Source organism: Plectrocnemia conspersa, unplaced genomic scaffold (assembly GCF_051122295.1).
Source record: "Plectrocnemia conspersa isolate PC_06_02 unplaced genomic scaffold, ASM5112229v1 ptg000006l, whole genome shotgun sequence".
NCBI lineage: Eukaryota > Metazoa > Arthropoda > Insecta > Trichoptera > Polycentropodidae > Plectrocnemia > Plectrocnemia conspersa.
Window position 1 is genome coordinate 13,179,289 of NW_028277170.1, and position 14,673 is coordinate 13,193,961.

Genomic DNA, 14,673 nt, shown 5'->3' on the forward strand with positions numbered 1-14,673 from the left:
TTTAAATGTCTGAAAACTCCGTCATAAGATGTTTACTAAAACGTAAAAGTGAAATTAAAATTTTACTGCTGATAAATATTTTTAAACTAATTGTATATGATTGTATAATTTTTATTGTCAGATTTGATATTGCTAACAATAATTCTGTGTTTTTTATTAAACAATAATTAATTACAACTTGAGCAATCGGGCAAACACAACTGGAAGTTTTATTTGAGTAAAAGATAAATTTTCTTTTAAAATAGAAAAATTACTATAAAATTAATTATTTTTTTGGTAGCGAAATGTTCAAAAATAAATGTTTAACATAATACCTGCACTACACTCTCTGGAAGTTGGCCAAGGTTGGTCAAGGACGAAGAATATAGTGGGTAACTTCGGTCGAGTTCGGTCTAAAATCTCTCGGAAGTTGTCCGAGGTTACCGAGCTTCGAGCGCTTCCGAACATTGTCGGCAAACGGACCGAAGTCGGAGCTGCTCTTTCGAGCGCGAGCGGTGAGATACTTCCCCTTTCGCTCTCTCGCGTATTAAATGACGACAGTGAGAGAGATAATGATATGGTTCAATTTCAGTATGAGCGTAGGCGTCCTATGGTTAACACGCACGTCGAGCGCTGCATCGTGGTCACTTTATAATACCACATGCTTATCAGGGACTTCAACAGACTCTTACTGACATCTTTGAATATTGTAGGGCACCAAAATGAACTAATTATATTTTTGATAGTATATTCTTCTAACAGATATCGTTAATATATTTTTTTTCATATACAATTAAATAATTAAAAAATAATTAGTGGTACTCGATTTTGTTAAGAAAAATCGTTCGAATATCCTTATGTATTTTCCTAGATCGGTTTATATAAATGTCACATCATAACGAATTCTTATTTAGAATCCATGGCGACAAATTCGAGGATAGTCACAGATGTGGTGTTCGTATTCTGAAGTATCATTTTTATGCCTTATGGCATTTTGCAAAAGCCGACAAAGATTTTGCGTAAATTGAATATTTACGACCGAAAAGTTTTCACTGATATTGTATTGGGGAGTGCCCACACAAACTTTTATAATTATCAGTAGCGTAATATATGACAATTTAAAAATTGCGATTATTTGGCACACCGCCGTCCGAACGTCATTCACGGCTGCCGTCCGGACGGCATATGAAATTTGTGGCAGTGTGGCCGCTACTCGGAAGTCGGTGACCTCGGTCGACTTCAGTTGAACTTCGGTTCGGACAACTTCCAGAGAGTGTAGTGCAAACATTCGAGTTTTTTAAATACAAAACAACATTTCTAAACATCCGTATCCTTAATTAAAATATAAAGTTTGCAAAACTCTGATTTAAAGCAACAAGTAATGTACCTATTTCATTTAGGTGAAACTAAGCATTTTAAAAGTAATTGAAGACACATTTCTGTATTGATAGATGGAAAATTAAGTTTCGTCCCAACCAAGTAAAGATACATTGAGTAAATATAAGCGGATAGACATACCATTCCAGTACAAGCATAATACTAGTTTTGTAGTATAGACACAAGTCATTAGTTTCATAGTATAGACTTTTAAGACCTAATTTTTTTATTATTTTTTGGATTTTTGACTAAAACACATTATAACTTCCTGTCAATTATCCTTCAATCCGCGTATATTTATGAAGAACAATTTTTAAAAATCTTGAATGACATTTGATATTCAACAGGCGATATACTATTACTACTTACTTGTATTGTAGTTGATTATAAAGCCTCGACCATTTCTTGAACTGTCAGAGCGGAATTTGATGTAAACGTGGTTTGAACTTGATCTTATATGTATTTGGCTGTTGGTTTGACGACAATATCTTCCTATTAGACCAGTCTCAGAATCAACACTGTCGAATACCTAAAGAATAATTTATCTCTTGTTCACATATAATAGTATAATACGGGATATATTCGAAAAGCTAATAAAAATGATATATCTTTATTTATTAAATTTCAATAATTTTGCTTTGGTAGGATCAGTTTCTCTTTTGTAAAAAAACAATTTCTATTAATCGTAATGATGTTAATAAAAAGCAAAATGTGTTTTAATAGACGTTATTTATTACCGGTGAATTAATTTAAGAAAATATGAAATTGATAAAACTATTAATTGATAGTTCATGCGTGTTGGATAACGAGAAAGAGAGCAGGGGTGAGATTTTCATGACGATAGAATCAAGACGCTCACTTATTATTGAATGATTATTTAAAAAATAAGTACTTAACATATTAGTTAAACCTAAAACAAAACTTTTTATATACATTTTCTAGACTATATTTATACTTTCGAATACCCTTTTTAAATTAACTAAAATTATATGTGGTTACCTCGACGTAGTCAAACCAGCATTTTTGCGATGATTCGAGATCAATATCTGTAAATACAATTTCCAAAATGGAGCCGGCACTCGTCGTTACTTTCCAATAACATTCAGAATTGTGGCCATAGGGTTGAGGGTAATTTGGTGATAATATTGTGCCCTTTTGCCCTTCAAGAATACCACCACAATCTGAAATATAAAGTTGTAATAAGATTTACGTTTTTTGATACATTTTATAGGCGTAAAAATACATTCAGATTTAATCATCAGTCATTTGGCTTCGCCAAGTTAGATCGTATATTTTTAAATATAGTTGATGTAGGTAGTAAAAATCTAATTAGAAAGTATTCACACACTTAGTTTATATTACATATTACCAGTAGATGTTGATTGCCAAGTCATTCTAAAGCCTCTTCCAACCGTAGTCATATCGGAGTGAAACTGTAGAATCATAGAATTAGTAAGAGATGGAATCGGACTGGTTATTTTCTTGCCACAAAACTTTCCAATTACTGGTGCCAGATGGAAATCACCCGACCTGTAATACAGATTTTTTTAATGGTAATTCTGTACACATTTTTTTTTATGAAATAGAACAAATTGAGTAATTTTTTCCCCATAAGTTATAATTAACACATACGACATGTTATAATGAGAAAGTAAACCGCTAAAATATTCAATATATATATAGTCCAGTCAAATAAGGCGAAATAAAGGCTAAACCTCGGAATGAAAGATACCAAGCTGAAATTTAGCACAGACCTTCGTTTTGATGTTCTAAGGACAGGGTGAAAAGTCTCATAAAATATCGTGTCTGCTAATCAAGATATCAAAGGTCACAAAATTTGTTTTTTATGCGTTGCACGTCATTAGATGCTTTACAAAACTTGTAAAGCATAAAATTATCTACAAGTGTAGTTATTATATTTGTTTTGTATCATTAACCGTTTTTGAGATATAGCGCGAAGAGTGGGAGGCGTACGTCCGTTTATAGAATCCAGCGAGTATTTCTACCTGCTTAACTTGGTATAAGTTTTGAAAAAGTAAACAATCGTGAAAATAGTGGTCTCGGCAAGTCGTTTGAACCATAATTTTAATACTTTCTTCATTGTATTATTAGGAATTAAAAATGAAATATTGCTCGACAAGAAATTTGTGCGAAAAAATTGAAAGAGTTGAGAGTTGTACTTACGGAGTATGTACCAGATGATAAGAAGATCATTTCCAAATTAAGGGAAAAATATTTAACTGATATTATAGTTATAACGAAGATTGGATCATTCCCTATTTTTTCTTTTCGCGATGCTCAAGCTTAAGTTTTATCCATAGCTTGGTATGAAAATAAAAAAGGCACTTCGGAAGAAGAACACTTGCGCGTAGTGGAAGCTGCTGCGGCGATTATTAGAGAAGATATTCGATCTTCTGTTGTTGAGACCAAGTCCTATCCGCCCCCGAGTAAAATATTAATGAAGAAATTCCGAAAACTTTATTACATTTTCTGCAAGAAGTTATTATAAAGAACAGAAAAGGAAAGACGGGGCATTTTAAAACGAAATACACAGCTATAAGTCATGCTATAATGACTTCCATACGAAAACGGTCCTTTTCTTCGCAGTTATTAATAGGCCTATCTGTATTTCTTCATAGAAAAAATACAGATAAGCCAAACATCCAAAAAGACTTTTGGATGTTTTGTCAAGTTTAGGTTTTTTCGCTTCATATAGTGATACTGTAAAATGTTAAATTTCAGCTGTTTATCACCCACAGCCTCGTAATCAACCATCATAGTCAAGTGCCTTAGTACAGTATGCAGCAGATAATGCAGAAAAATATTTATACTCTTGATGGCTATAATACTGTTCATATAATGGGAATGATAAAAATAATAACTCCAAAATCTGAAGTTTTATCTGATGACCGCATAAAGAAATTTACAACAAAACCAAGTGCAAAGGAGCTAGCAGCACTATCACATATACCCCTTCTAGTGTATGAAAATCATGTCGTACCCGGATTGAGCAAGAGATTCAAGTTCAAAATTTTAATGATGTAGAAGAACTAACCGAACAAATATTTAATGTAGTTGATTTGTTGTGGAAGTACGGAAAGTGGAAAAATATCTCACCGTTGCCAGGGTGGAATGGATTTATTGAACAACTTACAAAAAACAATGAGAACTTTGTAACTTCTCGGATTCTGTTACTTACTTTTATTCATCATTCTGTGAGTAATATGGACACAATTTACACTACATTACAGTGTGCTATAAACACTGCCAAGAAACATGAACAAAGAACATGCTTAATAACTTTTGATCAGCCGTTGTACATAAAAGCACGTGAAATCGTAGCAGCTTCAGATGCTAGCTCAGACTTGTCCAGAGTAGTTGTGAAACTAGGAGGCTTTCATATGCTTATGTCTTTTATTGGATGCATAGGGTATATAATGAATGGAAGCGGAATCAAGGAAGCTCTCAGTACAATTTATGCATCGAATTCTGTCGACAAAATGTTGGATGGTCCCGCTTTTGCAAGACGTATCAGAGGCCATACGTATTACTTTTTGCATTATCGATGATGATTTTTGAAGATATGGAGATTGAAAGTTATAATGCTTTAGATGGGTTCATTCAGCAGATAACAATTTGCGATGTTTTCTACGAAACTGTGGAAGAATGTACAGGTAACTCTGGCTCCGTAGTTTACATAGCGTTATCCTATAAACGGATGCGCGCTTCCCACTCCCCGCGCTATATCTCGAAAACCATTAACCATACGAAGAAATAAATTAAAACAAACTTGTAGAAAATTTTATTTTCTATAAGTTTTGTTAAACATTTAATGACATGCGACGCAAAAGAGGCGAGATATTTGCAAAAAAACGATTTTTATGACCTTTGACCTTTAATATCTTGATTAGCAGACACGATATCTTTTGAGACTTTTCACCATATATTTAGAACGCCAAAACAAAGGTCTGTGCAAAATTTCAGCTTGTTTTCTTTCATTCCGAGGTTAAACCCTTATTTGACTGGACTAATATAGAGTTTTGTATAATAATATAAATTTTAAGTAAAAGTATGATAGTGGATACAATATTAAATAGCATGAATAAAAAGAAAAATAATAGTTAATCTTATATATTAATACATTATATGTTTAAATTGCCTATTTATATATTATATACCTAGAGCTGACGTATGTAATTTTCAGTAAAATAAGATTGTTTTTTTTTATTATTATTTACCTGATTTCAAGGTAGTCCGCATTGCACTCATGAGAATTTTCCAAGTCGAATTCTGTAAAGTTGAGCATAATTTGGTGGCCACTCATCGCTCTTATTGTCCAAGTGCAGTCTTTGGAGCCTAAATAAATCATAGGCCATCCTGGTGATGTAATTACTCCCGTCGATGATAGATATGTTCCTCCACATACTGAAATATTATTTTTCTTATACAGTTATAACTCATTTTAATGAAAAAAATTCGTCATACTATTGGAAAAATATTACCCACTAGTTACTATATATAAATCTAATTAAAAAAATGTACCTTTTCTGGAATCTATGAATCCATACGACATTGAAAATCCACCACTCCATTCATTAGTTTCGACAATCGTGTGGAATATTATCGTGATCGTGTTTGTCAATGACGTTAATGATGGTGGTTTCGTATTACCGCAGTATCTATATTATATATAAATGTCAATTACTGTAATATGTTAATATATACTCGCATATAAAATAAATTCGTGCATATTACAGCATGGCTTAAGAAAAGAAAAGGGTGATAGAATTATATTAAAAATATACTTTAATTACTACGAGAATTATATTTTAAAACTAAGTATTCATAATGACAGATAATGTGAAAATTATCATTCTTTATCAACAAAAAATGCGAATAAACTCTATATGTTCTGTGAAATATTATATTTACGGTTGATGGTTGTATGTTTAATCGTAGTAAAAATAATTAGATGGGAGTAAGTTCATACTGATGAGAGTAAGTTCATAAAATATGTATTAGCGGTATTGTATCATATGCTTTTTTTTCAAAATTACTTAAAAATACGCACGAATTTATCAACTAGCCTAATACTATATATGTTCGTACTTTCCAAGTGACTCGGACTTTTGAAGTGCCGTGTTGTTCTCGAATAGTTCAATGTATTCATTATAACAGAGGGAAGATTTTTGTAAATTAAAAGTCATCCAATTAGTCTGAATGGTGTATCCAGATGGTGCAGACAAAATCCAAACGCATTTGTCAAAATCAAATTCGTCGTCAATAATGGGTGATTCTATTATTCCGTTCATATCTTTTAGAATACCGCCGCAAGCTAATTAAAATATAAAATTATTAATTTAAACATATAATTTAAAGTTAAAATATTTAAGCACCTAATACCTAATTATTTATAACTAAAAAATTACATACTGTGATGTCTCTAAGCGTTCCACAAGATTGATAATTAATGATCAATATAAACCAAGTACAGTAAAAAATAAGATTTGTTAGGAATTTCACCTCTTTTAATAATTAGGTACACATCAGTCAGTAAAAATTGAATAAGAAACTATTAAAACATAGTAAAATATGACTTTATTGAATTAATAGTGAAACAAACTATATAAAAAATGTTTATATACGTTTATATTGATAATTCAAGTTCAAGGACTATTTGTTTAATTTAATTTTTAACCTATTGTAATAACTAATCCGATTTTTTATAATAAATATTCGACTTGAAATGATTTTTAATTTGCACTATAAAATATAAAAATATAAAAATAAAGAACCTCACCCAAATTGATAGATGTGTAATTTATTAGAAATCCAGTTCCGTGTACGGAACTGTCACTGTTGAATTCCATAAAAAGATAATTATGGGTTGAGATAAAAGTTGGAGGCATCGTCTTTCCGCAATAAGTTGCAATTTTGGTAGCCTGGTTATTTTCTCCATCATATATCTGAAATGTTTAATAATTGGTAAAAAGCTGTTCTTTATTGACGAAAATCTCTCTTTGCTTTATGAAAAGTGGAAATATTGTAATTCTACCTTTAGATTATCGAAGAAACATAGCGGGTAGTTGTTTCCCTCTAAATCGAAATCGACGAAAGATAGCTTCACTGCTGTTTTCGGTGGCAATTTGATCAAATAAGAACAGTGCCTCGAAGCCGGATATGCCTTGGGGTATCCGATGGATTTTACCTGGCCGCTGTTCTCCGAGAAGATTTTATGACAATCTATATAAGTAATTATTTAATATTATTAAAACAATATTTTCTGCAATCTGATTTTATTTCGTTTTGTTGCGCAATGAAACCTCATCCGTAATGGTTAATTATTTCATGTTTGAATTTAATTGAATTGAATATGTTCTGGAAACTTACCCAATTCAAAGCGAATCTTAAAACCACCTCTTGTGAGACTCCAGTCAGATTTAAAGACGATCAATAACTTATTTGACGATGAAACAATAGGATCAGGGATCTTATCACCACAGAAAGAACCAATCAGATTGTCTTCAGTTGTATCTCCATCGTACACCTAAAAAACGCATGTCATAAATTTATTAAAATAGAGAAGAATCTTATATAATATGAATTTTAGCAACTGATAAACTGAGTTGCTGAAATTTTATTTATCTTTATATCTCCGGCATTCGATTAAGTATGGCATAATGGATTAATATATAAAATAGAGATTGATATTCTTCAGCACTCTTTTATAATATTGAAGTTGTTCATCAGCAATTGCCAATTTTTTGTTAAGCATGGAGAAGAACGAACAATTTTTTTTTCTATAAATGTTGGTATCCCCTAGGAAGCGTGCTTGGATCAGTCACAATAATCAGCTTGCAACAAGTCTTACTAAATAAGCAAGAAGGTTAAACACAGTAGCAAATTGACCTAGCAACAAAATTTGACCACTAATAGCTGCTAGCAATAAAAGTTGATTACGAGAAAAAGCCAAAAGGTTTCCACGTTGGACAGATTGAAAAAAATTTATAATAAAACTATAATTATTAATTAGTATTTGGAAGTTCATAAACGCAACATTGACTTAACATTATATTAAATATTACTTAAAAAAGTATACATCATGTCTGTGTGTACATAGTACATACTAAGGAGCGAAATGTTCGAATCGATAATGAACGAAACGATAAAAAAATATATTATCGATTAGATCGATAATAGTCGATAACAAGGTTTGATCAATATTACCATTCGTGTAATCGATAATGAACGATATTAATCGATAACATCGTTTTTTATCAATTAATATTGTTTAATATTTATATAAATATTGATTAATTTTGTACAACCTCAAAAATTAACGATAAATTTTGAAACTTTCGTTTGTAATAAAAAAAAAATTTATTAAATTATTATTATTACAAAATTATCTGAAATTACCAGTTATAAATTAAAATGACCAGAACATTAATTAATAAAAATATTACTTCATCTTTAAAGCCAAAAAATCACAAATTTTAAAATTTCAAAAAATTCACCTTATTTTAATCACTTTTTAAGATGCATTGATGCATTCACAGCAAGTAAGTCTTTAATCTGTTTCAGTATCTGCCTCTGATTCTGTGTAACTTTCACTGATAGTCTCTGAAGGACCAATGCTGACAACATCATCTTTTGAGTCTGAATCTAGAGCATACACAATTCTTTGTAACTTTTTTCTTAAGTTTTCGGTAACTCTCTTTGAACTTTTTTTGGAGTCACATTCACCGTGTTGCGGGAGTCCTTACTTGCTGCACTAGATGCAGAACTAGCACGACTTCTTGGAGTTAAAAATGATGGTCCCCTCTCCTCATCATCCCTCTCTCCAACAGGTAATTCTTTAACAATAGGAATTCCAATGTTGTATTTAATGATACAGACTCTACTGACTCTCTTCAGTTGTATGTAGAGCAGCGGTTTCCAACCTGGGAGGCGCGCCTCCCAGGGGAGGCGCGGACTATTGCCAGGGGAGGCGCCAACATTTTTTAATGAATTATTTTTTATACCATAATATCTACAAATGAATAAAACTTGATATATTAACGTAACAGTGAAAATTCAGTGCATGAATGTTCATTTTTTTACATTTACATATATTTAATTCCTATTAAAAAAATTATCTGGAGCGGAGAAATTTAAAAATGGCGCGTTTGCAAACGCTCTGTTTCGGTAATACACAAAACGACCGCTAGTTGCATAAAACAATAACCTCAAATTTAAATGTCACTCGTGTCAACTGAAGCGTGTCAGCAGGGCGTGATATTGTTTTTTTTTGAAAATAATCGTTAGTATATTTTAAACTTCATTTTTTTTTATTTAAACTATCATTGATTTTAATTTATATCAATAAAATATTTTTTAGACGAATGGATAAATTTTTGAGTGGTTACAAGAGAAAAGTCAACAATAATGAAGATACTGATGCTGATACTAGTGGGAATAAAATCAAAAAAGTACAAGGAAGTAAAGCTCCCAAGAAAAGACAATACAGTTCATCCTATTTATCATTAGGATTCACTAGTGTCATTATAGATGGCTTGGAAAAACCAATGTGTTTGTTGTGTTCGAAAGTTTTGGCTTCAGATAGTATGAGACCAGTCAAATTAAAACGGCACCATGAAACTCTACATTCTGAATACGTTGATAAGTCCATAGAATATTTTGAAAGAAAATTGGATGAGCTTAATAATCAAAAGCAAACGTTCAAAAATATTCTTTCTGTATCACCAAATGCATTATTGGCTTCGTACCATGTCTCTTACCGAATCGCAAAATGTAAGAAACCACATACAATAGGAGAAACTCTAATTTTACCAGCAGCTATTGATATGGTTCGAATAATGTTCGGCGAATCATATGCAAAACAGTTGCAACAAATTCCGCTTGCTGATAATACAGTCGGAAGAAGAATCAATGATATATCTGAAGATATTTGCGATCAATTAGTTTCTCGGCTGCGTACTTCGAAATTCGCCATACAAGTAGATGAGGCAACTGATATAGCTAAAGATACCCATTTAATTGCATATGTTCGATATGTTGTGGAAAATAATATATTAGAAGATATATTATTTTGCAAACCCATTCCTGGAAAGACCACATCCATTGAAATTTTTAATATAATGGACAGTTTTTTTAAAGAAAACGACATAACGTGGAGTAATTGTATTGGACTGTGTACTGACGGAGCTCACTCAATGTCCGGACACAAAGCAGGTCTTCAAGCATTAGTTAAAAAGAAAGCACCACATGCTATCTGGACGCACTGTATGCTTCACAGAGCAGCTCTAGTGCCAAAAAATATGAGCGAGGAACTTAACAACATTTTTACAAAAATTATAAAAATTATAAACTACATTAAGAACAGTCCTTTGAGAGGACTAGGCTGTTTGCAAAGTTGTGTGTAGATATGGAAGCTAATTATACCTCACTTCTGTATTATTGTGAAGTTCGCTGGCTATCTCGTGCAAAAGCGATTCAAAGGGTATTTGAACTCAAAGAAGAAATAACAGCCTTTCTCGAAGAAAATCACCACGAAGAGGCACATTTGTGGAAGAACGATGATTTCCTTGCTAAACTTGCCTATTTAGTTGAAATTTTTGGAAAATTGAGCAGTTTGAATAAATCAATGCAGGGATCACAAATGCATCCACTTGTTCAAAAAGACAAAGTAAAAGCTTTCATTAAAAAGTTGAAGTTATGGAAGTCAAATTTACAAAAGAATGAGTTGGACATGTTTTCACTGTCAAAAGATTTCTGGGCCACAGCCAATATTGAAACAAGCAAGAATCTTTTTATTGAACACTTGGATGGTCTAGTGCTGCATTTTTCAAATTATTTTAAAGACCTTGATTTCTCAAAGTTTTTGTGGGTACAGAATCCATTTATCGATGATGAAAACGACAAATTTGAGCTGACAACCATTGAAAAGGAAAAACTTATAGAATTATCATGTGATAGCCTACTAAAACAAAAGTTTCAAAATGAAACCTTAATTCAATTTTGGATGAATCTTAAAGGAGAGTATGAATCTTTGTATTGCAAAGCAATGCAAGTGCTTCTACCGTTTGTAACGTCGTATTTATGCGAAACGGGCTTTTCGGCACTGGCTGCAATGAAAACTAAATATCGCAACAGGTTAGTAGTCGAAAAAGAGATACGAGTACCACTCTCCACATTGCCCCCAAGATTTGATAAGCTTTGTGCTAATAAACAACAACAACCGTCGCATTAAATTTTTATGCGATAGATGTAGTTGGTTTAATTGTTTAAAAAAACTTATATATAAAAATAAATATACACGTATGTGTATGTTATAACTAAACCTTGTTATTATTCTGTTAATTGTGGTTTTCAGTTTATTTTTGTAATAAAGTTTTTATTTTTTAAAACGTGTCTATATTATTTAATCTATTAAAAAAATAAAAGGTAAGGGAGGCGCGGAAAAAATTTTTTTTTTTGGGGAGGCGTAGTAACAAAAAGGCTGGAAACCGCCGATGTAGAGGATCTTCTCAACATTTGACGGGATGTTACAAAATTTCCTCCAGCAGAAAAAACCCGTTCACTTTTCTTTCCACCAGGTCAATACATCAAATTTATAAGGTCTGGGATAAATCTTGAAGGAGTCCCACTACTTTTCCACTGCCGATTTTGTCCGATTTAGAGTCTCATGCTGAGAATTTTTAGCCATCAGCTGATCCATGAAATCCATGTCGTCGAGGGCAGAAGTTGATGCCAATCCGATATGCTGCCTTGTTGTAGTTTCCCGTTCAACCTCTTGAGACGATGGATGTGAGTCAAGAAATCTTCTTAGAGTGGACTCTTCGTTGTTGAACTGAGTAAGAGGTAATCCATTATAATATGAGTAAAGTTGATTGGCCATACGTACATGGTGCTCTCAGTACTAGATTTCGGCAAAACTCGTTCCATTTGTCTCTGAAATTCAGTGATGAATTCTTTCGTGAGTTGTTAGATCAGCAGCGAGCACTTTTCCAAGATAAGAGAAATGTGAATATTTTTTGAGCGGTCAGTGAATCATCAGCAGAAAGTCCCTCTCACATCTTTAACTTTATCTAGTACCAGGACTAGTTCGGCCATAAACGTGCAATATGAAGCATAATTTCGCGCGCCATTGGTGAACATTGTTTTATTTTGTACTTTCCCGCCAAATATCGCTTAAACAAACGATAATATCGTTCATTATCGATCACTATCGTTTGAGATCGATAATCGAAAAATTCATTATCGTTCATGATCGATAATGAAAAATTATCGTTCTCGAAAATTATCGTTCATTATCGATCCATATCGTTACTCAATTGATACGAAACGGAACTAAATTTAAAAATAAACATATAGTAAATTTCTCATGATTTAAAACTTTTTTGTGTTCTTTCAATGTCAACGTTCAAGAAATAATATTATAAGATTATTTTACTAACCGATAAATAGTCGAACCTACAGCTACTTGAAGATTCAAGTTCGAAGCTAGAAAATGTAATCTTAATCAACGAGTCGATCGGCTGTTGAATTTTGTAATGACAAATGATGTTTTGGAGATATTTCCCATCATAAGAAGGAGGTGAGATTTCTCCCTTGTCCGTTGTGAAAGTTCCACCGCAGCCTGGAATGCCTTTAGAAAAAAAAACGAGTTATATAACTCACGATATTATAATACAAAAAAGTAAATATTCTTACCTTCAACAATGACGAAAGTTAACTGAAAACCAAAGCCGTTTTGTTGATCGTCACTATGAAAGTATAGTTTAGCTACGTTCCCTGGTGTCAATAATGGTTGAGGATGCGAAGTGTTGCAAAAACGAACAATTGGCAATTCCATGTTTAATTCTTCATAAATCTAGAAAAAAGTACATCGTATATAATTAGTAAATAGTGTACAATAAAGGCCACGCGTCACACGTAGTCATAAAAATACCAAAATGCTAGTTACAGAAGTTATAAAACAAGATACGTTTTTTTTGTAATTGTTTATACATTAAACATATATTTTTATACTTTAAAAATACATAATTGTGATTTACCATTGGTGAACTAATTCAATAATAAATAATAGGAACTAAATTAAATTATTGAATAAATAAAGCACTCTCCTTAGGGGAAATGCCTGAAAATTTAAAGATTGCTACTATTGTACCTATACTTAAAATAAAAAATAGTAAAAAAGTTAAAGAAATGAGACCAATCAACATGCTACCGTGTATAGAAAAAATAATAGAAGAAGTAGTAATCAAACAATTAAAGGAATTTATTACTTCTCAAAACATAATATGTGAACAACAATCGGGATTCAGAGAAAAGCATTCGACTGAAACTGCATTACAAGTAGTGATAAATGATTAGCTGTTGGCTAAGGATACAAACAAAATCATTGGAGCAGTTTTCTTGGATTTCAAGAGAGCCTTCGAAACAATAGACAGAAAAATAATGTTAAAGAAATTGGAGAGTATAGGTATAAGTGATATAGTTTTAAGATGGTTTAATAATTACTTATATAAAAGAAAACAAAAAGTTAAAATAAATAATGTATATTCTGAAGAGAAATTAGTGTCTTATGGAGTACCACAAGGGTCTAAATTGGGACCATTGTTATTTGTTTTGTATATTAATGATATAGTTAATAACGTGAAAAAATGTAAAATTCATCTATTTGCGGATGACACATTAATGTATTGCATAGGTGATAACATTAAAGAAATTGTAAATAATTTAAATAATGAATTAGGTATATTAGAAATATGGTTAAAGAATAATGTACTTAAATTAAATGAGAATAAAACTAAATGTATGTTTATTAATTATAAAAATGTGTTAGATAATAGTACCAAAATAGTAATAAATAACTCTAGTATAGAAATAGTGGATAATATAAAATATTTAGGAGTAATTGTTGATACAAAATTAAATTTTAAAGAACATTGTAATTACATATTAAAAAAAAATAGTAGAAAAATAGGTTTATTATCTAGATTAAGAAATATATTAAGTATAAATACAAAAAAAAAATTTACAATAGTATAATATTGCCCCATTTTAATTATTGTGCAACACTATTAAATATGTTAAGTAAATTAGATAAACAAATGTTGCAAAAATTACAAAATAGGGCAATGAGAGTAATCTTAAATAAAAATAGATTAACTAATTGTAAAAGTATGATTGATAGATTAGAATGGTTGAATGTTCAAGAAATATTGAGTATGAATGTTTTAGTATTTATATATAAGTTAGAAAATAATATGTTACCAGAATATTTTAATAAGTATTTAATAAGAAATAAAG

At 31.4% G+C, this 14,673-nt stretch overlaps 1 protein-coding gene across 1 annotated transcript in view; it reads right to left on the bottom strand.

Moving 5' to 3' along the window:
- Positions 1-14,673, bottom strand: part of LOC148234278 (cubilin homolog) — a 54,679-nt gene that overhangs the window by 31,197 nt on the left and 8,809 nt on the right. Inside the window, exons 12-22 of the mRNA XM_088187742.1 lie at positions 13,072-13,231; positions 12,816-13,006; positions 7,747-7,903; positions 7,412-7,599; positions 7,157-7,322; positions 6,466-6,691; positions 5,899-6,035; positions 5,595-5,781; positions 2,726-2,886; positions 2,356-2,537; positions 1,726-1,885 (exon numbers count right to left, since the gene is read on the bottom strand). Of these exons, the coding sequence (XP_088043868.1) occupies positions 1,726-1,885; positions 2,356-2,537; positions 2,726-2,886; positions 5,595-5,781; positions 5,899-6,035; positions 6,466-6,691; positions 7,157-7,322; positions 7,412-7,599; positions 7,747-7,903; positions 12,816-13,006; positions 13,072-13,231 (1,915 nt within the window). The remainder of the gene's footprint in view (positions 1-1,725; positions 1,886-2,355; positions 2,538-2,725; positions 2,887-5,594; positions 5,782-5,898; positions 6,036-6,465; positions 6,692-7,156; positions 7,323-7,411; positions 7,600-7,746; positions 7,904-12,815; positions 13,007-13,071; positions 13,232-14,673) is intronic.